At 32.2% G+C, this 26,952-nt stretch overlaps 1 protein-coding gene and 2 pseudogenes across 1 annotated transcript; 1 reads left to right on the top strand and 2 right to left on the bottom strand.

The window, feature by feature from the left end:
* The first annotated feature begins 1,271 nt into the window (after positions 1-1,271).
* LOC114397201 lies at positions 1,272-3,987 on the top strand. Its single transcript, XM_028359306.1, has 2 exons — positions 1,272-2,278; positions 3,657-3,987. The coding sequence occupies exons 1-2, from the start codon at positions 1,338-1,340 to the stop codon at positions 3,985-3,987; spliced, it is 1,272 nt and encodes a 423-aa protein (XP_028215107.1). The 5' UTR covers positions 1,272-1,337.
* A 2,806-nt stretch (positions 3,988-6,793) lies between these two features.
* Positions 6,794-8,309, bottom strand: LOC114397200 (annotated as a pseudogene).
* Positions 8,310-8,368: 59 nt separating this feature from the next.
* On the bottom strand, positions 8,369-21,845 carry LOC114397199 (annotated as a pseudogene).
* Between the last annotated feature and the right edge of the window lie 5,107 nt (positions 21,846-26,952).

Raw genomic sequence — 26,952 nt, 5'->3', positions numbered from 1 at the left:
TGTACCTAACACTCGATTTTCTTATTAACCAAGGCCAAAAAGACCACCTAAACCAGACTTATCAACCACTTGACAACCTAACCAAACATGCTTAGATTATAATTTTGCTCTTAGGAACTTACAATGTTATTACCTCGGTGAAATTTAGTTGCAATTGGCAATCCTAGTTATGTAATGGATATTCAACTCTAACTTCTTAAGCTCTAAGATTACCTTCAAAAGTGATATGAAGATTTAAGTTTAAATTAGTCTAACCCATTCATTTTGGACACTACACTTTCTGTTTAGTGAAATTTAGCTGTGCGTTTTGGCTTTTTATGAACTCCTATTCTATTGTCTCTGACCTCACATTTTCCCTTTGTACCTAATGCAATCTCAACTTACATTAACCTTATATTACTATTGGGACTGATCACTGATTCTCTGTTCTAAATAGATGAAAAGAATATTCTGCAAAGAGAACTGAGAGCAGCACCGATAATTATATTTAAACTCATGTCATCTCGTTGCCTTGAAGAATGCACCCCAGATATGCTCTTCCTCGGCAGGTACTGCAGTAATCTTATTCTTTGGATTCTCATAGCATCTCAATCCTCCAACTGCTGTAGAGTAGAAACTGTTGGTAAATATTTGTGTTTTAATTTAAAATTTATAAATATATATTAATTCTATTTTATAAAATAATATTTATTTTAGATTCTCTTATGATTTTGTTTTAATGAGTCAAACTAGTTTGTTATATTTGTTGTGACAACTGTAGGTTGGTTTTCCAACGGTCATATTTCTAACGGTCATATTTTGTTGTTGCAAAATGCCTATATATATCTCTCCTCTTTTCTAGAAATGATAGACTGAGAGCTCTGGTTTCTTTCTGCAAAAAATTTATCTCTTTCTTTTCCTATACAAAAATTAATTTTTGTGAGAGCAAGAGCATTGGTGTTCATAAGGTTCGGGGATCCTTTCGCTGCACACGATCGGAACCAACGGGTTGTCGTATCTTGGGAGAGGAGCGCAATCAGAATTTCTTACCCGTGTAGTGGGGGCGTTTTCTCTCTAAGGATAGCATTTACGCGCTTCAACCCAGGCTATGTAATTCTTTCCCTTGATTTAATTTTTCATTGTGCTCATTGTATGATATAATGCATTATTTATGTGTTGTCAATTAAATTTATTTTGTTACTGTTATTCTGTTATTTAATTCAAGACTGTGCATCTTCTTCGTATTTTATTTTCTTTCATTTTTTATTTTATTTTTCCAACAGTCTTAGAGAGAAAAATTTTATTTTTTCACTTTCTTCTTGCATAGTCTTTTTGCAGTAGCATCCTATTTTATCAAAATGTCCGCCATGGATATGATTAAGTCCCTTTCCAGTAAGCCTGAAAAATTTACGGGTGAAAATTTTTTTTGTTGGCAACAACAAATGAAATTCTGGCTTACTGAATTGGGTTTATACTTTGTGATTTCTAAAAGAGAAATAAAAACTTCAACTTCCTCTACTGATATAGTTCAAACTGATGCAACCATTAAGCATGACGTTTATGATAAAGATATTTTATGTCATGGACGCATTTTAAGTGCTTTGGCTGATAACATATATAAGATTTTTTGCCATACCAAAACTTCTGTTGAGTTATGGGAAGCACTTGAATTGAAATATGGATCTGCTGAAAAAGGTTTAAGTCGTTACTCTTGTGAAAAAATGATTGAGTTTCAAATGATTGATGGAAAATCTATTTCAGATCAGATCCATGAATTTGAAAACATTGTTTATGACATGAAATTGAAAGGAATCGTTTTGCCTGACATTATGCTTGTGGCTTTCATGATATCAAAATTGCCTCCTTCGTGGACTGATTTTGCTCGAAGCTTGAAACATAAACATGAAAGTTTTACCTTTGATGATTTGCTTGTCTGTCTCCGCATTGAGGATAAACATCGTTCATCTCAAAAACACTTGCAAAATTCTGATTCTCACTCTAAGGCCTATCTTGTTGAGAGCTCTAGCAAACCTTTCTCTAAGTCCTTCAAAAGGCATGGGTTTAACAAAAATAAATTTGGTAGAAAGCCTTCATTTTCTAAAAATAAGAACAATGCTTTTAATAACAACAATAAGCCTAAGGATAAAAATTCGGGGAATGAAATTTTTTGCTTTGTTTGTGGGCGAGCTAATCATTTGGCTAATAATTGTTTTCAACGTCATCGCCAGCCCACGTCTTTCCCTAAACCGCAGGCTAATGTTGTTACCACCAGTGCTGCCTCTGATTCCCCATCTAACAGGTACCATGTCACTAGCCCTAAGTTAAATTGTGTTTTTAACTCAAATGATTGGTTTATAGACTCCGGGGCTAATGTTCATGTGTGTGCTGATAAAAAATTATTTTCTTTATATCAGGAATCAAGCACACGTACTGTGAGCGTGGGGAATGGGAGTATGGCACATGTGTTAGGAGAAGGTCAAGTGAAGCTAGAGCTATCTTCGGGAAAATTTATTGTTTTACATGGTGTCTATCATATTTCTGATATTAGGAAAAATTTAATAAGTACTTCTTTGTTAGTCCAACAAGGGTACAAGGTTGTCTTTGAATCCAATAGAGTTGTTATTACGAGACATGGTAATTTTATTGGTAAAGGCTACATTTGTGATGGTTTGTTTAAGTTAAATCTTATGTCTCATTCTATTAATAAAATATCCAATATTTCTTCTTTTGTTGCAAATGTTGAATGTTCTAATATATGGCATGCTAGACTTGGACATGTGAATTTGAATTCTATCAAAAGAATGATGTCTCTTAATCTTATTCCTAAGGCTTCCATTGATTTAAAACAAAAATGTGAAACATGTATTCAAGCAAAACAACCTAGAAAGAGTTTTACTACATGTATTGAAAAAGAAACTAACTTGCTTGAATTGGTTCATAGTGATGTATGTGATAGTAATGATGTGTTAACACGTGGTGGTAAGAGATATTTTATTACTTTTATTGATGATTTCTCCAAATATTGTTATGTGTATTTAGTTAATCACAAAAGTGAATTGTTTGATAAGTTCAAAGTATATAAAACAGAAGTAGAAAATCAATTAGAAAGAAAAATTAAAATTTTACGTTCCGATAGAGGTGGAGAATACACATCTTTAGACATGATTAATTTTTGTGAAATGCATGGTATTATTCATGAAGTGACACCTCCGTATGCTCCTCAATCTAATGGTATTGCGGAAAGAAAGAATCGTACATTGCTTGATATGGTGAATGCTATGCTTGTAAGTTCTGGTTTACCAAGTAATATGTGGGGTGAAGCTTTGTATTCTGCATGTCATATTCTTAATAGAGTGCCTTATAAAAATTTTGAAAAAACCCCTTATGAGCTATGGAGAAAAAGAGAACCAAACCTGAAATATCTTAAAGTGTGGGGGTGTCTAGCAAAGGTAAACATTCCCATTAATAAGAAAAGGAAAATTGGACCAAAAACTGTTGATTGTGTTTTTGTTGGATACTCTATGCATAGTACTACTTATAGATTTTTGGTAGTTAATTCAGAAGTGTCTGAAATTTCTAATGGTACTATTATGGAATCTAGAGATGCTACTTTCTTTGAAAAATAAATTGTCTAAATTTGTTTGTGATACTTCTTGTTCTAATTTGTCTACTTGTAGTAATACTAATAAGGACATGGTGTTTGAACCTAGGAGGAGTAAAAGATCTAAAAAAGTTAAGGATTTTGGTTCTGAATTTTGCTCTTTTTTGCTTGAAGATGATCCTAAAACTTATGGTGAGGCCACGAGGTCTATTGATTCACCTTTTTGGAAAGAAGCTATTATTGATGAAATGAGTTCTCTTAAAAATAATAAAACTTGGTTTCTTACTGATCTTCCCCCTGGTTGTAAAAGTATAGGTTGTAAGTGGGTTTTTCGAAAGAAATTAAGAACTGATGGATCTATAGAAAAATTTAAGGCAAGGCTTGTTGTGATTGGGTACTACCATTAAGGTCTTAATTGCACTTGCTTGTTTTTTTAATTTAGAAATTCATCAAATGGATGTAAAAACTGCCTTTTTAAATGGTGAATTAGAAGAAGAAATTTATATGAGCCAACCTGAAGGCTTTGTAGAACAGGGGAAGGAAAAGAAAGTTTGCAAACTTGTTAAATCTTTATATGGTTTGAAACAAGCTCCAAAACAATGGCACGAAAAATTTGATCAAGTTGTTCTTTCGTATGGTTTTCAAATCAATAATACTGATAAGTGTGTGTATGTGAAACAATTTGATGATAATGGGTGTGTCATTTTATGTTTGTATGTGGATGAGATATTGATATTTGGTAGTAATATGCAATTCATAAATGATGTGATGTCTTTCTTGTCTAGAAATTTTGATATGAAGGACCTTGGTCCTGTAGATGTGATTTTGGGTATTAAGCTTATAAAGAAAAATGATGGCATGATTTTAACCCAATCACACTATGTTGAAAAGCTGTTGAAGAAGTTTAATTATTTTGATGTGAAACCTGTTTCTACTCCTTATGACTCATCCATCAAGATAAAGAAAAATTTGGGTAAAGGAATTTCTTCACATAAATATTCTCAAATTATCGGTTCTTTGTTGCATTTGACAAACTTCTCTAGGCCTGACATTGCATATGCAGTTGGTAGATTAGGAAGGTATACTAATAATCCTGATCATTCTCATTGGATTGCATTAGAAAGAGTTTTTAGATACTTAAAAGGAACCATCAATTATGGCATTCATTATACATGTTTTCCTGCAGTAATTGAGGGGTTTAGTGATGCAAATTGGATTTCTGATTCTGATGAAACAAAATCAACAAGTGGTTATGTTTTTACTTTAGCTGGTGGTGCAGTATCATGGAAATCTGCTAAACAAACTATTATTTCACGTTCTACTATGGAAGCAGAAATTATTGCTTTAGATACTGCTACTAGTGAGGCTGAGTTTCTTAAAAATTTGTTATGTGATCTACCATTGTTGAATAAGCCTATACCTCCAATTCCAATGCATTGTGATAGTCAAGTTGCTATATCTAAAGTTACTAGCAAAAATTTTAATGAAAAAAGAAGACACTTAAGAGTGAGATATAAGTCTATCAGAAATTTGATTTCTCATGGTGTCATTTCTCTTGACTTTGTCAGGTCAGAAAATAATATTGCGGATCCGCTTACAAAAAGGTTGACATGTCAACAAGTATTTGAGTTGTCGAGGGGAATGAGATTAAAGCCCATTATTTAGTTACAACAATGGACACCCGTCTCCGTGTGATTGGTGATCCCATGAATGGAGTTCAACGGGTAACAACGAAATTTTTTGTTGACTAAAGTACACCAAAAATGAAATTTGGCGGAGCTGTTCCGTTTCTCATTCCTATGACGAGGTGTATTATAAATTGTGGCAATATTAAGGTTGAGGTATTTATATATTGTATTTTTGGTAAAAAAAAAAATACCTCTTAATGAATCCGATGACAATTATTGTAGGGGTAGGGGTCACAACTCACTCTTTGAGGATTCACCTAGTGAGTGTGGTGGTGGGGCCGCCACTGTGAGATATGGGCTAATCTCTAAAGGACACTCACGAAACAAGATACAAGCGCAAGGTCGTGTAACGCGCTACCACTGATTAGAACCTAATTGAACGCCAATATTGTAGGGGTTGTGTACTAAAGTCCGGTTAAAGAATATGTAGTTCAAGACAATCAAGTCACTACATTTTTCTCGGATGGAAGTTCATAAACACTAGGTATAAGGCTCAAACCCGGAAGGTTCCTTATACCGAAATACAATATCACATGCTCTTACTCTTATGTTTTATACAAATTATTTTTTAGAAAATATATTTTAAAATTTTAAATTATGTGGGGGAATGTTGGTAAATATTTGTGTTTTAATTTAAAATTTATAAATATATATTAATTCTATTTTATAAAATAATATTTATTTTAGATTCTCTTAAGATTTTGTTTTAATGAGTCAAACTAGTTTGTTATATTTGTTGTGACAACTGTAGGTTGGTTTTCCAACGGTCATATTTCTAACGGTCATATTTTGTTGTTGCAAAATGCCTATATATATCTCTTTCCTCTTTTCTAGAAATGATAGACTGAGAGCTCTGGTTTCTTTCTGCCAAAAATTTATCTCTTTCTTTTCCTATACAAAACTTAATTTTTGTGAGAGCAAGAGCATTGGTGTTCATAAGGTTCAAGGATCCTTTCGCTGCACACGATCGGAACCAACGGGTTGTCGTATCTTGGGCGAGGAGCGCAATCAGAATTTCTTACCCATGCAGTAGGGGCGTTTTCTCTCTAAGGATAGCGTTTACGCGCTTCAACCCAGGCTATTTAATTCTATCCCTTGATTTAATTTTTCATTGTGCTCATTGTATGATATAATGCATTATTTATGTGTTGTCAATTAAATTTATTTTGTTACTGTTATTCTGTTATTTAAATTCAAGACAGTGCATCTTCTTCGTATTTTATTTTCTTTCATTTTTTATTTTATTTTTCCAACAGAAACATCCTGTGCAATTTACAGAATAACAATGTCAATAGTGAAGGAATACTTACAATCATGGGGAACAAAAAGAAACAGAACATAGACAACGTCAATGTAAAAATCCTCATATTATGAATTATCATCACCTTGAAGGGGAGGGAGGAAATGATCCAATGTGGGATCACTTGGAACAAATAGTTGCCAAAATGCTGAGGATTGTGATATGCTGGAACAAAAAGAAACCCACCTTGAGGGAAAGAAAGCAAGTGACTTGCCACAAAAACCTTTAAGCAATATAATTTACTTTACTTGTGATATGCTGGAACAAACAGAACATTAAATACAAACCAACAATAGCAGGGGAAGATATAATTTACTTTACTTGTTTGGTGAACAATATATAAAATTTGGTCAAGTGAGACAGCAATATAAATACTAAGTACCAACTAATACAATATCTATGCCTTTTTATATAGCTTTGCATTAAAAAAGTAATAGAAAATAATATGTATATATACTAGGAGTATATTTTATTATTATTATTAAATCATAAATTATGATAAATATTAATTTTTTAATTTTAATAATAGATATTTTTAATAGGAAATAATAAATATTTTAAAAGCTATATAAAAAGAGATTTTTAATTAATTGACAACTTAAAAAGAAGTGTAGGTTAAATTTATATATGCATTGCTTTTATCCTCCTCCATGATGTAAATCAAGTTCAATGAAACAATGCAACTATTTGTAATACTATTAATTAACAAATAATATTAAAATAAAAAATAAATATTTTTATCAAAAAGTTACTTTGGGGTAGATTTAGAGGGGTAGGGTAGGCTTTCCAACTTTATAATATCACACATGTACATCTATTAAAGCTGGAATGCATGGGCCAGCCCAACCGTTTCAATGTTGGAATGCAAAGATGATGAAGCTTCACTTTAAAATTTTACTCGGGACCAACATTTTATATTTTGATGCATAAATTCACCCTTATAAAAGTATTCACTCTTGAACAAGAGAATATTAGGAACTACTCACTCTCTTTCATGATAAGCTAGATAACTTCTCCTGTCTCAAGTATGTCACACTAATTTATTTTTAAGTTTTTTATTTCTCCCTATTGTTTAAATTTTTTCTATCTCAATTTAAATTTGAATTTTGAATTTTAAAATTTGATACGTTATATCAATTTGATAGACATACAGATCATATGTATTTATTTAAATAATTTGTTGGCAATGTGGTCATAGCTAAAAAATTGCAGAGCGAAAAACTTCTAACTAAATGCTTAGGTGTAACATAAATTGGAAAATCAAAATATGGATACTTACTGGGTATAGTTTAAAATCAGCAGCTGGCCCAATGTTTAATATGTTCAGAGCCTCAGCTTTTGCCAGGTCGTACTATTTAACACTTGTCAAGAACTCATTGATGCTCTCTCTTGTTTGAACAGAGGCAGCAGTGTCAACCAAATAATCATAAACCTGCTAGATATACAGAACATTCATCTACCAATAAAACTTACAAATATTCCCATTTATTAGAAAAATCAAATCTAACCTTGTATTCAGACTGCGCTACTTTGGCAATAACTCTTGTTGGATCCTTTGAAGCTCCTTTAGCTCGTAAGAAATCAAGGACCTCAAAATTTGTGAGTGCACCAGCATTGCGCTCTAAGCTGTGACAAAGCTATTAAACATCAATCATATCCCAATATAAAAGAGAAAGGTTCAATTGAAATTAGTGTATTAATTTTGAAAACAAAGAAAAATGGTAGAAACATACATTTTCATCTGTAAGACACCAGAGTGAGAGAAAAGGCAATTACAAAACAAGCGTGTCTCCTTTCCTTCTACAATAAAGCCAGCCCTGTACACAAACAGACAATTACAGAATGAAATTCCCAGTTTTCACAAAATATAACAAATCACACTGCTAATACAGCTTAAACACACATAATTGGGTTGGGGTGGACATCAAAAGCAAAAAAAATTGAGTTGGGTGTGCTTTCCCCTACAAAGAAAAATAACAATGTTAAAAAATTAGAACAATACATTTAATTTGAGCAACCAAACAAGAATAAAATAGTGACGAAAGAAACTAGTTGTGAAGCTTGTGGCGGTTTGAATTGTGAGTCCAAAGAATCTTCTAGTTTAGCCTTGGAAAAACTGGAATCAACAATAGGCTTTGCATTGTTAGGCTGAGTTAATCCAGCCACTGCCTTCATTCATGTGATTATCAATGTTTACTCCTACTGCACTCACTTCCTAACCTTCAGGTTTGTGATTCTTGACATCAAGAAAAATTAAATGCTTGATTACAATCAGCATCCCTATAATTTAAGTGTGAAATAACTACTATCTTCCATTCATTTCCATAAATTATCATGAAATTCATCTCTCTCTATTCCTTTTAATACATGTTAAAATCAAAAGATAAAGACTAAACCAGCCTATAAGATTTAAAAGCTTAATTCACATAAAAATTTAACATCAAAATGCTATTTTGGATATGATATGGTCATGAGGAAAAGGATTTTTTATTTTTCATAACATGGTATACATATATATTTACAAAATGTTGGCTTTTTCTTTTGGAAGATGCACTATTAGAACAGTTGAGGCAAAGGTTGTGGCTAGTTCAATTAGACAAAGAAAAGTGTGCTTTCTCAAGTGTTTACTGTAGCATATATAATTGTCAAGTAATTTTTGTAGCCTCAGCCTATCATATTAGAACTAGTGTGAATCTCATAAATGTTGATTAAAATGAAACTGCGTTTAAGTCTGTTTGGAAAAGCAGCTCTCTGAAAAAAGTCTTGACTTTTTCATGGAAACTTTTACATGACCGTTTGGCAACTAAAGAAAACCATGATTATGAAGGGCCAAGACATTTATAGTAGCCAAGATGAGGTTACTACTTCACCTTCCTCTAGTGAAAGTGAAGAAGCAAAAGGGGAAGAATCTAGTGAAGAAATTGACTCCCAAGAAGAAAGGAACCTTTTAATGGTCAAAAGGCTTCTAGGAGGCCAATCTTGTGACTTGGTAAATTGGATTGATGCTATTAAACATCACTTGTAATGTTGCTCTATTTTTTTTCTTCATCCCTGTTTTTGTGTGCTTTCGCATTCCTTTATAGTCGCATACAACTATTCAAAAAAATTTCCCCATTTCTATTTATAAGCGAATGAACATAGGAATGATATTGAATCATATTTCTGAGTTCGACCTAAGTTAATCCCGTGCTGCGGAATTTCCAAGTTTTACTTACTTTTGAAAGATTCGAAAGTCATTTTCAATTAATTTTTTTTTATCGACATCAATCGAGACTATTTTTGATAGGATGTCAGTTGGGGCAATTTTTTGGCAAACGCCGGCTTGGACTTTCTTGGACGACATAGGCTGGTGATATTTTTTTGATTGACGTCGGTTAAAAAGTAACACCTACTAATGTTGATGAGAAAAAGCTTGGCCTACGTCAGTTGAACAAACTCTCAGCTGCCATCAACAGAAAACAAACTTAGCTGATGTCAGCATAAAAATAACAATGACTAACATTGACCGAAAACCTAGCCTATTTGAACAAAAAAATATCCATAAAATGGCTTTGGGCAAAACCCTAACTTGATGTCGACCAAAAAACCAAGCATATGTCAGCTAAAAAATGGCCTTGGCATCGACCAAAAATAGCCTTGACCATTGTCGACCGAAAAACATCATCAATTGATAAGTTCTATCCTATTTTATTGTGTACTTTTTTACTCTTAATGTTTATTGTGCCCAGTCCAAGCATTTGAATGATGTGAGAATAGACTGTGATTGGAAAGTCATGATTTTATTTGGAATTGAAATTGGATGGTTGATGTGTTATGACCTAGGCATTTGTTTTAATATATTAATTTTATAAGAGGCTTGCTTTATATGTATCAAGATTTTATGATTTATCTTTCTAAGGATATGTGGTAAGTTGTAAAATTCAGAATATTTTTTCCAAGAAATTGGGGACAAGAAGAAATGATGTCTCCTTAACCATGAACTATGAAATTGGGATAGAACACCTCTTTTATTATATGAGATTGATGTTTTGGGTATTTCATGAGTCATAATGGTTTAAATAATATAAATTTTCTCATACTCTATTTGAATCATATTTAATGAAAAATATAACTTTTTTATTTTTAGAGATTGTTTAATCTAGTCGATAAAAAATCAAGTTTTAATTTCAAATCAATCAAATGAAATTTTGTTCATTTAAATAGTGGATAAATTGAAAGTTCTAGGCATTGAGACAAGTTGTTGTGGTAACGATACTCTACATAGATTTTTAACTATTTGTATAGGTACACTTGCCTAGTGGTCAACTCCAACTTGTTCAAACTAATTCAAGTATGGGTTGGCTCACGGGTGTTAATTTTTAAACCCATGAACCAAACCCATAGACCCATTGATGTGACATGTCTTTAAAATTACTATTGTTGTTTATATGTTTACATATATTTTTTATTTAAAAGTTCAAATATTAGTGATAACACATTCACTAACTTGTTCAGACTTCAAAGTCTTTCATGAGTTACTAAGTTCCCATTCTCTCTCTCATTCTCTACACTTAGCATCAGATTAAGGTTTCCAATTCTTTCTATTGCCCTCCACACATTGACTATAGGACATCCCCTCCATAACGTATTTCGATTTCTTCGAATGTCATTGTTGACTTATTGAGATTAAGTACTTAATTGTTAAGCAATGTCACCATAACACTTTCATGATGCGCCAGCTAAGTGACTAGCTTCAAGGTGATTTTTCATAATTTGTAGTTTGTGCTTATTTAAAACCTCAGTTTTAAAAAGTTTAAAACAAATTTAGATGTTCAGAACCAATTCACTTAATCAAAATCAACTTGTTTGTGACCAAGTTGTTTAGGGTTGGGTTTCATAAAAAAGTAACATGAATCCAACCTACCTTCTCAAGGAGGAAGCTACAGGATTGAGCCAGATATATAGGTACAAATTCAATAAAAGGGACAACATTTTTTTTTGTGTGTGTGTGTATGTGAAGGGTAAAAAAAGTTGGCCAAATCTATGTTATCTTTTTTAGTTTTAAGTAAAGGTTTCATAGATAAAAAATTGAAGGTAAATAAATTTTGAATTCCATCATAACTAATGTTTTATTTGGTATAGATAAAAGATCTTCTTATACTATGTACTATTTAATTTTGGATGATGAGTCGATTTGGTAGTAGGTTTCATAAATTAGAAATTGAAGTAAAGGTTTTAAGAGTGATTTGATTTAGGCTTAGCCCTCCAAATGTCAAAAACAGTCAACCAAAGTCAAAGTAAGGAGTTGTAAGTCGACCAATTTATGACAATTTTGTAAAAAGAAACAAGTTTAGTCAAAACCATAGAAATTAGAGTTTTGAACACCAAATTAACTAATTAATTAGTGTAGGCCTAATATAAATAATTTAAATAGACAAAGACCTAATATAATTAATGTTTCTAATTATTAATTAGTTAACTAGAATTTAATTAACCTTAATTGTCTTAATTAAAGCTAACTAATAATAGATTACTCCCTCCGTCTCAAAACAAGCTAAACATGTATTTTATTTTCAAGATCCTTGTGATGAAAGATGATTAGTGGTTCTACATGGAAAAACAATTAACGTTAATTCAGCCTAAAAAGATTAAATTTGTACTTCTGAGTTCGAGGATAGTGGGAAGCGTTTTAAAACTTTGAAAAAGGGGAACGAGAGGTCAACATTGTGTTAAGCATAGAGGTGGGTCTATGTCTTCGGTGGTGCATACAGGATATTAGGAAGGGAGGCAGATTCATGAAGGTGTACCATGGGTGAGTAACTTTGTGGATTTATTTTACTTTTGCATTTGTTTGAACTCACTAAGGCTTGGTGCTATGGCACTTCTTGTGTCTATTGCCCATCCAATTATTAATATATTTGATCTTTTTTCTAAAAGCATTGAGGTGAGACACAACAAGGTTCTAGGATTCAAAAAACTCATCTTTAATTGATTTAGGTGAGTTTTAACTATTAGAAATTGTAATTTAGTTTTTAAATATAGATTGGTGATTTCACAAATCCCATGAAATTATATTTTAAAATTTCTAATAGACACGTTATCACTTAACCAACGATAGGAATCTAGAATAATTTTTTAATATATCAGGAAACTAGAGGTCATCATTAATTCATTTATTGATTTTTTTTTGTCTACCATTAATATTTTAAGAATATAAGTAAAAAAAGTTGATTAATGTTACATTAAAAAGCTAAAATGACAATTATTTTTATTTTTTTTCTCTTACATTACAATTATAATGGAATGGGAAGGAGTAGAATATAATGAAAGATAGAAGATTAAAGTCTCTTGCAAGATGAATAATGAAACTTTAATTAATCCTAATGAAACAAATTTGGACCCAAAAACCTAATGGGCCAATGGGGCTCGGCCCAAAACCCCAAGATGTAGGGTTACAATACAAGAAATGTAAACACTCTCCCTTGGTCCTCATTCATGCGCAGCCACTTCTAGAGTTTTAGGAGAGATAAGACAGCTTTTATCTCTTGCCTGGTGTTCTCTCTCTAACTTCATGGTCATCCTACGTCACGTTCTCACCTTTACAACTCAAATTTTGTCCCTTGGACATCAAATTCAAGGAGGAAGCTCTAGCAGACAAGGGTTTTTCATCAATCCATTTTGTTTTGCATTTTCTTGAACTCTAGAAGACTTCAAATCTCTCAAGGTATTGAGAGGTTCTATTTTCTTTAATGTCTATTTTGGTTTGGGAGGTTATCCTCCATGAGTATGGGCTCTTAGATTTGGTTTGGGTGGGATTAGATTGAATTTTAAAATGAAATCCAAAATCTGATTTTATTCAAAACAGATGGGTTTATTAAATTTTAATTTGTTCGACTTTTGGTTTATTTGATTTTCAGTTTTTTGCTTGATTTATTCATAAAGTTATTTGATAAAATCAGTTTATGAACATTCCTAAGAAAACCGATAAAGTAAAGACATCAAATGTACAATTAAGTCTATTAACTTGTAAAGTACGTTTTTGTTGACAAATCTACAGTGTTAAACATTCATAGATTAATATGTATAGTACATTCTTTTGCCAATGATTCTTTAATGGACATTCTCTCCTACTTAATTTTTTCAGTTTAATGTAAAAGTTTATTTAGAAGGAAAATTAATTTTGAGTTGCATAAAAAATTCCTTGTTGCTTTTGGTAGGGATAAAAGATCTTCATATATTGTGCTATTTACTTTTGAATGATGAGTAGATATGGTTGCACATTATACATAAATTAGGTTAGTCCTTTTTAATGAATTTAATTACTTATATCGATATCTATATTATATTTATTAGGTTAGAAATATGTAGACACAAAATAACATAACACCATGACATAAACTTTTGCAGTTTCCAATTGAAATTCACATAATTGGAAGGAATTATAGAATATATATATATATATATATATATATATATATATATATATACATATATATACGTCAAAGATTAATACTCTCTCTGGTCTCATATATAAGCAAAAATAATTACTTCCCATAAATTAAGAAAGTTAGTTGAAATCATTTAATTTTACTAATCTCAAGTAGAAAGTAAGGTTATTCTTAAAATGTCCTCCATTCAAACCTGATACTTTGTACACTATATTCCATCCAATACCTACATATATTGTTAGGGATGAGTCGAGCCTAATGGTTAGTGTTTTATATGGATACCTTGGAAAATTGCACTTTTCTTAATTTGGTTTTTGTTCTTTCTTGCAATATCATCACACTCAATTTATCAGGTATTTCTTTATTTTTGAAGTGGCGTCTACATATATTGTTAGGGATGAGTCACCAGATTCTTTGTACACTAAAAATAAAGGAGTCACCAGATTCTTTGTACACTATATTCCATCCAATATCTACATATATTGTTAGGGATGAGTCGAGCCTAATGGTTAGTGTTTTATATTCATACCATGGAAAATTGCACTTTTCTTAATTTGGTTTTTGTTTTTTCTTGCATTATCATCACACTCAATTTAACAGGTATTTCTTTATTTTTGAAGTGGCGTCTCCAATGATCACACCTTGAAAAAGGTATGTATGTCTTCAACACCCCAATCCCAACCAATAGGGAAGATGAGATCATTGCTAAAGCCCGTTAGAAAACAAGTATGATGGTTATATTTGAATGGGACACATCTTAAAAGGTACGTGTGTGACACTTTTTTTTAAACTACGTCATGGGAACAAATAAGAAATTTCTTGTCAATTATTTTTATAATTATTGGATGATTGATAGTAGGCCTTTTATGAAACAAGTGCATAAATTGAATGTATGCCTAATATCTACGAACAAACACAATATGGATGTAGATGAAAGTTAATTATTCTATCTTGAATCATTGACAAAGTTCCTTCCTTATGGAATGACTTTAAAAAGTTTGAAACATCTAAAAGATCAAACCGATTTCTCTTGAACAACCGAGGTAGTAAAATGATACCAAAGGTACATATGTTCAACAAATGGTGTGAGTAATGGAGGAAGGTACATTGAAAAAGTTCTCTAAGAGTAGGAAGTGGGATTTTGTTATTCATGTAGTTTCACGTGCAGCCATAGTAAAAATGCATTTACGACTTCATTAAATATTGGATTGAGTTGGAATTTTGTGAGCCAATTCAGGATACATAATTCTTAAATCTAAATCTTTGGTTTGTTTATTGGTTGCTTGTGGTGAGAGATATTTAGTTTGTACTATCAACAATTTTTTTATACTTTCATCTTCTTGATTCTCTATTTGTATGTTTGTTGTTGTTTTATTTGTTTAACCAATACTCACTTTTATCTAAAACCATGTGATTTTCAGAATCATGGGATTTGGTTGTTTTGTTAAAAAAGGTGAGAGGTATTTTGTTCATTAAGTTGTATGATTAATTGATGAACATGATTTGTGCACTAACTTGAGTATGTTTAATCTAAAACCATTTGGTTCATATATATTTTTAAAATGGTGGGTGATTATGTGAAATTTTCAAAATTATTTAAAGATTGTATCCTTTCATGAGATTTTGTGTTCACTCATATGAAGTGAAAGTATGAATAGATGCGCAACAAACATGAGATGTGACTCTTCACCAAGAGTCATGACATGTGACTCTTACCAAGGGCCTTGAATGCAGAAAATCACCGGATTCTTTGTAACCGTGCCCCTTCCTTTCTTCCCTTATGCACATAGAGAAATAAGGAAACTATCATCGCTAGCTGTTTTCTTTGGTTTTCCTTAACTTTTGTTGAGTCATCACCTCCAATTTCAACTAACATAATAGATAAATTTTGTTCGTGCATGTGTGCACGCATACCATGTCGAAGCATAGGTTGATGTCGTAAGATATTATAAAAATACATACCTTTCATACAGAAACAAACATATTGCTAAATCCTACAAGATCATATTGTAGTTTGATTTTTTGAACATTCATGTCATTTAATTATGCTAGTATCAGAAATAAGTAAAACATATTAACAAATGGTAAAGATTTGGTTTATAAGCTAATAATTTGTTCAACAATGACAAAATTTTGTTATATTTAATTTCTAAGTCAATGTATCTAGTCTATTGATTCTCTTTTCAAGATCCAATACTCCTCCAATAAACTGCCTTGATTCATTTATCTCATTTCCATCTTTATAATCTTCCTCCAAAGCCTCCATCAGTGGTTCAACGGTGTCTTGGGAAGGATTTCCAAATAAAATAGTTTTCAAAGGAGAAAATTCAGGTGGAAACACCAGCATCATTGCGTAGACTGCTCTTTCACCGAGTAATATTCTTTGCAAAATCACGATGATGATACAGTATTGACTGCTTCCACCATCCTGCATAACGCGTGGTGACATCTCCCTCAAAAAATCCAAGCAGGAAAATAGAAATTCCCGTTAGATATGGGTATGTAGTAATTTTTCCATGCAATGCCTTTGGTTCCAAAGAATGTAGCCACACAATCTAAAACTTCTTGATGCATTCTAAATTGCATTGCCACTCTTTATGTGATAGGTACTTTTGCGTAATACATTTGTGTGCCAACTAGCATTGAAACTCTCATGCATATAGCAAAAAAAAAACTATTTTTATGTTGGCTTAAAATATTGGTCGCAAAGCTGATTATCTACATCAAGGAAAAAAAACTTGCTCACCATGCCATTAGGAGAGAAATCAATCTCTGCCAACCAAGTTGCATGGAATGTTTCATGCTCCATTTCATTCCCATTATCGATGAATATCCACCCTTGCTAATGTATAAACCCCATCCTTTTTATGCCCTGTAGTTTGTTTTCCTATTGTATGTATCAATTTCTTCTCCACTTTTATCATTTCCTGGCTTTGAAATGGGGTGAAGACGGGATCATGAACTATTGGAAAATTCTCCAACACCATCACATCCTCCAAGGTGTTTTTTTTTTCTTACCTTAGGGTAACAAAAAGGTATTTGTCTCAGGACACCACTTCTCAACAACCCCAAAACACATGTTTTCATTTTTTACTATGAAGCACTTGGGTTGAAAACATGTGTTTTGGGTTGTTGAGAAGTTGTGTCCTTAGACAAATACCTTTTTGTGCTCCTAGGGTGAGAAAAATGTCACCTTGGAGGATGTGATGGTGTTGGAGGGTTTTGCAACTGCTGGTAATCCTGTCTTGACCCCATTTCAAAGCTAGGAAATGATGAAGGTGAAGAAGAAATTGATACATAGAACAGGACAACAACAATCTCCAAGGAGTAAAAAGAGTAGGGACAACAACAATCTCCAACGAGTAAAAAGAGTGGGGTTTATATAAACATTAGCATGGATGGATTTTTGTCAATAGTGGGAGTGAAATTGAGCATGAAACATCCCTTGCAACTTGCTTGGCAATGATTGGCTTCTCTCCTAGTGGCTTGGTGAGAAAGTTTGTTTTCTTTATTGTTGTTCATCTTGCTGGTGAGAATCAGCTTTGTGACCAACAGTTTTATCCAACATATAAAATGATTTTGGTCTATTTAAGAAAACAATAGTTTATTTGACTGGTAATGAAGAATTGGAATTGTAGTTAACTCTTTGGTCACCCTTTTTCTACTTGATCCAAACTTGGGTGTGGGAGAGATTAACAAATTAGCAACCATAGCCTAGGCTAATTACCAATGAAGAACCTATGCTATTTAGGTGGAAAAAGCTTAATCAATTGAAAATTGACGGTGTGAGATTTTCCCCGGACTCTACTAGGGGAAATTTTCCTTGGCATCCTTAATCATGTTCAAATTGTTGGTAAGTTTAGGTCTTTTAATCCAAAAAAGGAAACTTGGTTACCATGTGAGAGTAATTTGGATAAATGAAAATAGTTTTGGTTGTTATATGCATGAGTATTTCGATGCTTGTTTGCAACAATGTATTATAAAAAAGTACCTACCACATAGAGAGTGGCTATGCAATTTGGAATGCATCAAGAAGTTTCAGATTGTGTGATTGCATTCTCTGACACCAAAGCTATTGCATTGAAAAATAACTGCATACCCAAAATTACTTTAAAAAATTGCATACCTCATGTATCAAAAACAAATACAAATGGTAATGATGCTGATGTTGCACCTGAATTTTCTCCTTTGAAAACTGTTCAATTTGGAAATCTTTCTCAAGACACTGTTGACCCAAGAGATGGAGGCTTTGGAGGAAGACTATGGAGATGGAAATGGGAAAAATGAATCAAAGCAATTTATTGAGGGGCTAATGGATCTTGAATAGAGAATCAATAGACTAGAGACAGTGACTAAGAAATTATAAAGATAGCAAAATTTGGTCACTATTGAACAAATTATTCTTATAATGCCTAAAAAGAAAATATGACATGATCTTGTAATTTTTAATGCCTTGGGTACATTAATGCCTTGGTTTCTCATTTGTTATTTGTTATTTTGCCTTACTACAAGAAAAATGACCTATACCTACAGACAAAAACTATCACTATAAATAAAAAACTCCGTAGGTAAATGTATGATAGACTTTGTCCTACGGACGTTTCATCCGTCAACTTTGAGGAGGCGTATAATGACGACTAATTGTCTGTCACTATAGGTTTTAACTACTATGTATAGTGTGTAGGTAAAAGTCATTAACTTTTACTTACATCTCCTAACTTTAGGTAAATGTCTTTAATATGTACCTATCTTCTTCAACTGTAGGTAAATATGTTTAACATGAACACCTCTAATAAGAAGACAATTCTAGGGTGCCAATTTGAGAGCCTAACTAGAAAGGCTATGACCTGTTTGGTAACTAGGGATGCACCTTGGCATTGGAATCTGCCCTCCTCAACCTTGCCTTGCTATAACATGAGTGTCCAAGTACTATTTTTCCTTAAATTATTACTAGCTGGAAGCTTACCAATCATCATATACGGACACACTTTGCATAGAATCAATATTAGAGAATCTCAAGCCAAAAGCATAACTTTTACTACATTAGAAAGCACAACTGTACAAGAGAAACAAAGAAAATCCTAGCTAATGAACACCATGATAAACTTTACTACCAGTCGCACTCTTCTCATAGTTATCATTAAAGGTATTTACATGGCCTCGCATGTAAGCCTTACCGTCACAAGCACATAAACACATTACTCCATTAATTCATCACACGGAACTCTATTTGAAAATGGATCTTTTACTTTGTGCCTGCAAGGACTGCTGACCCTTCCACCTGATAGTTCATCGCATCCAATAGACAAAATATATAATAAGATATAAGTCTCAAAGTTCATAAATGGAGAGAGTCACACGGTCAAAATAAGCAAACTAACCATGAATGCATAAACAAATATTCAAATAAATAATACCACTATTATGTGTAGTCGAGCTTTCCAATTTTTGTACCTAACACTCGATTTTCTTGTTAACCAAGGCCAAAAAGACCACCTAAATGAGACTTGTCAACCACTTGAGAGCCTAACCGAACTTGCATAGATTATAATTTTGCTCTTAGGAACTTACAATGTTATTACCTCGGTGAAATTTAGTTGCAACTGGCAATCCTAGTTACGTAATGGATATTCAACTCTAACTTCTTAAGCTCTAAGATTACCTTCAAAAGTGATATGAAGATTTAAGTTTAAATTAGTCTAACCCATTCATTTTGGACACTACACTTTCCGTTTAGTGAAATTTAGCTGTATGTGTTGGCTTTTTGTGAACTCCTATTCTATTGTCTTTGACCTCACATTTTCCCTTTGTACCTGATGCAGTCTCAACTGACATTAACCTTATATTACTGTTGGGACTGATCACTGATTCTTTGTTCTAAACAGATGAAAAGAATATTCTGCAAAGAGAACTGAGAGCAGCACCGGTAATTATATTTCAACTCATGTCATCTCATTACCTTGAAGAATGCACCCCAGATTTGCTCTTCCTTGGCAGGTACTGCAGTAATCTTATTCTTTGGATTCTCATAGCATCTCAATCCTCCAACTGCTGTAGAGTAGAAACATCCAGTCCAATTTACAGAATAACAATGTCAATAGTGACGGGATACTTACAATCATGGGGAGCAAAAAGAAAAAGAACATAGACAACGTCAATGTAAAAATCCTCATATTATGAATTATCATCATCTTGAAGGGCAGGGAGGAAATGATCCAATCTGGGATCACTTGGAACAAATAGTTTCCAAAATGATGAGGATTGTGATATGCAGGAACAAAAATAAACTCACCTCGAGGGAAAGAAGCAAGTGACTTGCCACAAAAACCTTTAAGCAATATAGTTTACTTTATACTTGTGATATGCTGGAACAAATAGAACATTGAATACAAACCAACAATAGCATGGGAAGATATAATTTACTTTACTTGTTTGGTGAACAATATATAAAATTTGGTCAAGTGAGACAACAATATAAATACTAAGTACCAACTAATACAATATCTATGCCTTTTTATATAGCTTTGCATTAAAAAAAAGTAATAGAAAATAATATGTATATATACTGGGAGTATATTTTATTATTATTATTAAATCATAAATTATGATAAATATTAATTTTTTAATTTTAATAATAGATATTTTTAATAGGAAATAATAAATATTTTAAAAGCTATATAAAAAGGGATTTTTAATTAATTGACAACTTAAAAAGAAGTGTAGGTTAAATTTATATATCCATTGCTTTTATCCTCCTCCATGATGTAAATCAAGTTCAATGAAACAATGCAACTATTTGTAATACTATTAATTAACAAATGATATTAAAATAAAAAATAAATATTTTTATTAAAGAGTTACTTTGGGGTAGATTTAGAGGGGTAGTGTAGGCTTTCCAACTTTATAATATCAGACATGTACATCTATTAAAGCTGGAATGCATGGGCCAGCCCAACCGTTTCAATGTTGGAATGCAAAGATGATGAAGCTTCACTTTAAAATTTTATTGGGGACCAACATGTTATATTTTGATGCATAAATTCACCCTTATAAAAGTATTCACTCTTGAACAAGAGAATATTAGGAACTACTCACTCTCTTTCATGATAAGCTAGATAACTTCTCCTGTCTCAAGTATGTCACACTAATTTATTTTTAAGTTTTTTATTTCTCCCTATTGTTTAAATTTAGTTTATCTCAATTTAAATTTGAATTTTGAATTTTAAAATTTGATACATTATATCAATTTGATAGACATACGGATCATATGTATTTATTTAAATAATTTGTTCACAATGTGGTCATAGCTAAAAAATTGCAGAGCTAAAAACTTCTAACTAAATGCTTAGGTGTAACATAAATTGGAAAATCAAAATATTGATACTTACTGGGTATAGTTCAAAATCAGCAGCTGGCCCAATGTTTAATATGTTCAGAGCCTCAGCTTTTGCTAGGTCGTACTATTTAACACTTGTTAAGAACTCATTGATGCTCTCTCTTGTTTGAACAGAGGCAGCAGTGTCAACCAAATAATCATAAACCTGCTAGATATACAGAACATTCATCTACCAATAAAACTTACAAGTATTCCCATTCATTAGAAAAATCAAATCTAACCTTGTATTCAGACTGCGCTACTTTGGCAATAACTCTTGTTGGATCCTTTGAAGCTCCTTTAGCTCGTAAGAAATCAAGGACCTCAAAATTTGTGAGTTCACCAGCATTGCCCTCTAAGCTGTGACAAAGCTATTAAACATCAATCATATCCCAATATAAAAGAGAAAGGTTCAATTGAAATTAGTGTATTAATTTTGAAAACAAACAAAAATGGTAGAAACATACATTTTCATCTGTAAGACACCAGAGTGAGAGAAAAGGCCATTACAAAACAAGAGAGTGTCTCCTTTGCTTCTGCAATAAAGCAAGCCCAGTACACAAACAGACAATTACAGAATGAAATTTCCAGTTTTCAACAAATATAACAAATCACACTGCTAATACAGCTTAAACACACATAATTGGGTTGGGGTAGACATCAAAAGCAAAAAAAATTGAGTTGGGTGTGTTTTCCCCTACAAAGAAAAATAGCAATGTTAAAAAATTAGATCAATACATTTTTGATATTAAGAAGTTCTGGTAAAGTAAAATAATTAAGATTAGCGTATCATCAGAAATTAAAATAATCCTCATATATAATTTAATTTAAAATTTCATTTGAATTTTTTAATATTATTGCATGGTATAATTAGGGAAAAAATGTGACTTTCTTTTAAGTTTTAAGATTTTTTTCACCAAATCAATCATGAATTTAAAATTAATTTTATTGAGTAACAAAATATCATCATGTTCGGAAGAGAGACGATTTTTATCAAATATGATTTGTAAATTCTATAGTCAATTATGGTGAGTTTTTATTTGATAAAAAGATATTACTGTAGGTTTTTTTATTTTTTTTTTAAATTCTAAGATTGTAATTAGAAAAATTATCTTTAATTCTATAGATTCTAAGTCGACTTTTGGAAAAACCATCTTAGGCAGGGTTTAGAGAAATTTGAAGGGGTCACCATGGAAGCTTTCTTGTGGGGTCTTATGATAATAAACTAGAGAAAGCTTTAAATTCTAAAATAAATCAAATCATTATTGTTCTAACTTTCATTTGTGAAATGTTGTCAAAATGTTAAACAACTAAGAAGCAAATTAAAGTTAGACTCAGACCTCAAATTTGCAAAAGAAAGATTTGAAAGAATTGAAAGTTTTGAAGAGGCAATATGCGGCACTACCAAAACAAGAAAATTTTAGCATTTACCAGCAGTAATTGTTATTAGCTTTTGTTTATTTGATTTGGGTAATATAGATAGGTACCACGGTAAGCAGGATTTTATTACAAAAGATTTATCTATTGAAGTTTTATTTATTTTTCTTTAAATAATTTAATTTATATAAAATAATTACGCATCATCTTTTTTGTTTTTCGTACTTTAGAATTTCATACCGTATAGCAGTATTGTTATGAGAAAACATATTAACATCTGAATTGTTAAACATTAAAAACATGTACACATGTATGTACACATGTATGGACTTTTTGCGTGAAAGTATATTGATATTTAACTTAGGATTTATTCCACTAAATTTGTCCAGAAATCAGCATTGTTTTTATCTCCTGCATCTTCCGCCTGATTTATTTCCAATTTTATTACAGCTTTTATTAAAAGATTAAATAAATTTATCTCTGAAATAAAATATATTCATTTATTGAAGGGTTAAACCCTAGCAACATTGGGACATATATATGTGGACTCTTCACTGAAAACCACAGAAACATGCGATCAGAGAAGAAACCACAGAAACATGCGATCAGAGAAGAAACCATGGTCGCCACTCCTCTTTGACGAACTCATCAAGGAAATCTTGTCTCGTCTTCCCGTGAAACCTTTGATCCAATTCAAGTGTGTGTGCAAAGGATGGAACTCCCTGATGTCAGATCCCTATTTCATCAAATTGCACCTTAGAGAATCAACTTTTGATCTTTGAGGATCAGTTCAGAGTCTCAGAATGTAACTTGAATAAAAAAGTTCATTGTAAACAGTTGAACCATTTGTTGCTAGAGAACTTGATTATCTTTGATTCACTGGGTTCACTCGGGCAGAGTTGGCTTTAACAATTTACAAAGTCTTCAAGCCATTATTGACAATGAAATTAATATCCGGTACATGATCAAGTCTTTCAACATTTTATCAGTACAAATATTGGCTTCACGTGAAGATCTTTATATATATATATATATATATATATAAAGTATATGTGCGGACATTTTTGTAAAATCAACTTTCCTTCCTTTTTTTAGTCTCTATTTTAGTAAAATTGCATCTCATATTTAAATATATGTGCTAATTAATGACATTTAAAAATTTGTTCTCTCTTTTCACGGCTGTTTACTTTTAATCCAATTTATACGTACGTTTCAAAATAGTTGTTAATCACTCGTATTCATGTCCTTGGAGTTACTTCTCTTAGTTGAAAGCTACTGGGCGGTTTTAACCTATCAACTTTTGAGCTTTGTTTCTGTGTAAAGGTGTAAAGGTGTGGAGGAGGGAAAGCATATCTCTTGGATCAAATGGAAAAAAAATTTGTCTTGAGAAAGAGAAGGGAGGACTAGGAGTAAAGGATGTTGCAATGTTCATGGAATTGCTTGCGAAATGAAAATGAGGAAAATAATTAAGGATGATGGTAGTCATGGTTTTAAATAGCGGAGAACAGCCATACTTGCGGCCATATCAATCGCATTTTTTCGCAATGTAAAGGTTTTCTGGCAGACCACAACCTCAATTTAAAACCATGACGGGATTCTTTGGTGCAATGTTTTTAAATCAAAGCATGGGGGCTAAAGGGGATTGGGAAATTCAGATGTTGTGAAGAAAGCCTCCCTTTGGTGGAGAGATTTGGCAAAAGTATGAGGTGGCGAGGATCCAACTTTCAAACGTAGAATATTGGAGGCTAGGGAGTTGTAGAGATGCTAAATTCTGGCTGGACAACCGGAATGGTGATACAGTTTTTGGGCTTTGGCTGACAAGTATAGCAGGTTATTCACAAATTCTTGTAATCCGAATGCCCTGGTGGCTGAAATGGGATATTGGGTAAATAATTGGTGTCGCATATGCTTTTTCTCTGTGAGTTGTCTGATTCAGTTGGGAGAAAATGTTACTATTGGATGGGGCTGCAGGTACCCTCCCAAACAAGCAATGTTATTTTTAGAGGGACCAATGGGAATTGGGAAGCTGTGTTGTGTGGCCGCATGGGATCTGGCAAAACATAGAGCTTGGGCATGGATTAATGCGAAAGGGAAAGGAAGAAAATTCTCTTATTGTGAATGGGAGATGAATCCCAGGGCTTGTTTGAATTGTTTAACGTTATGATTGTTTCGATCTCTTTGTGAAGGAAAGGAGATCGATTGATATGATGATACAGGACTTACGTGAATGTTGAAGGAGTTGGTAAGGGTTGGCTTTTTTGTATAGCTTGCTTATTTGCTTTACACTTAGAAATATACGCACGAAGGGTCAACAGCAGATGATGGTTGGGTTTCATGGTTAAACTGTATTTGTGCTGCTGGTATAGATACACAGAAACCGTGTGAGTCCATTATTCCTTGTTGGTGCACGACCTTGTATTTATGTTGTTATTCCTTATACAAGCTTCTTTATATATATATATATATATATATATATATATATATATATATATATATATATATATATATATATTCCTTTGGCGGATCAAAATAAATAAAAAATATTTTGAGCCTTGTGGACGAGATTCTAGAGGGTAATTTGAAGAAAAAGATCATTGTAAACAGTTGTAGCATTTGTTGCTAGAGAAATGATTATTTGGACTCACCAGGTTCACTAGATATATGTTTCAAAGTTTTAATTAAAAAAATCAACATGTCATTATTTATTAGAAGAATCTGATGACAAAATTGTGAGAAACTTATCTGATTTTTCTTCGTTTTCTTAACCCAAATCGACAAAAAAATGTTAAGTGTGTGCTTTTTTTTCTGCTTTTGCTATGGCTTTCCTAGTAGGTAGGCATTTATATAAGGATTTATTGCACTAAGTTTGTTAAGAAATCTGCCTTGTTTTTAGCTCTGCATCTTACGCCTGATTTATTTCCAATTTTATTACAGCTTTTATTAAAAGATTAACTAAATTTATCTCTCTAGTTATATTCACTGTTCAGGAAGATGTGTTGAGAAGTACATAATTTTGATTTAGAGTGTGTTGTCACTTCGCTGAAAGCCACAGAAACATGTAATCAGAGAAACAATCACGGTCGCTAAAAGAAAAGTGTAGGATTTCAAGTTAGGAACCAGAGTTATTAAATTATAGAGCAATGCATGAGGTGTTAAAAGGAAAGTGTAGGATTCAAAGTTAGGAACCTGAGGTGTTAAATTGTAATGTATTATATTAAATACGTTTGAAAATAAGTGTGAAGTCATAGGTATTGTATAATTCATGTGCAGTGGCTGCATGTAAAAGTTTTAGGGATTGGACTTGAATCAGAAAAATGAGACTCTAATGGATTCTTCAGAGTCTAGGCCTTGAGGGTAAATACACTCGGTTTGAGTGCTCCTTTAAATCTATGTTGATCTCATATGGTTAGAGCATTCACGCTAAACAGAATAACCCTAATTGATCACCTTATGATTTCTTTTGATAAGAGTGACCTGCTTACCCATTGTGTGGTGTATTTTATTATGTACTCCTAGGTGTCCTAGTGTTATTTTTCACTGACAAGATACCACATTCAATATAGGATTCAGTCTTAGTATATATGTTGCATAACGTCTGTCTAATGATCATTGTGACTTGCTACGTGATGGTGGGTAATGAATTGTGTGTGAGAGATGTTGTGTTCTACTTGAGATGTTTTGTTATGAACATGTGATTAATGTGAAGGTATAGAATATGATTTTGTGATTAAATCCTTAGGACAAGTGATGTTACACAATGATTGGTAAAATGATGTGAATTATGTTAAGTTAAGCTTGTGATATTTTTACTATATATGTGTGTGTCTTCGTTTATCTCTACCTGTTTAAAAATGTGATAATTCACTCCTCATGTGTTGTTTATGTTTGGATCATGTGATGATCTTAAACCTTGTGTTTGTGAGAGCAAATGACTAGGTGAATTACTTTAAGAAACCTTGTGATGGAGGACTCCGAGACACAATATTTTGATAGGATGTAACATTGGAACAAGATTTTTTATTTTAATTGCATGACGTATCAAACATGTCATTTTACTTTATTTGATAAACTTGAACAGTCTTGTTTTAAGTCATAAATATTTCTAAGAAATTTTATTTGGTAACAGTGAAGCGAATGTGAACATTACCCACGTGGACTGATTTACGATTTTATTGAATAAAATTGATTTAATTAGATTCCGCATT

The sequence above is a fragment of the Glycine soja genome, chromosome 18 (genome assembly GCF_004193775.1).
Source record: "Glycine soja cultivar W05 chromosome 18, ASM419377v2, whole genome shotgun sequence".
Lineage (NCBI taxonomy): Eukaryota > Viridiplantae > Streptophyta > Magnoliopsida > Fabales > Fabaceae > Glycine > Glycine soja.
Note: the sequence above shows the minus strand (reverse complement) of the source record. Positions and strands in the feature narration are given on the sequence as shown.

Bases quoted from the DNA above. Each gene is read 5' to 3' on its own strand.
- LOC114397201 (XM_028359306.1), top strand. From the start codon at position 1,338: ATGTCCGCCATGGATATGATTAAGTCCCTTTCCAGTAAGCCTGAAAAA. The intron at 2,279-3,656 runs GTACCATGTCAC...GTCTACTTGTAG, and splicing joins TCTGATTCCCCATCTAACAG to TAATACTAATAAGGACATGG.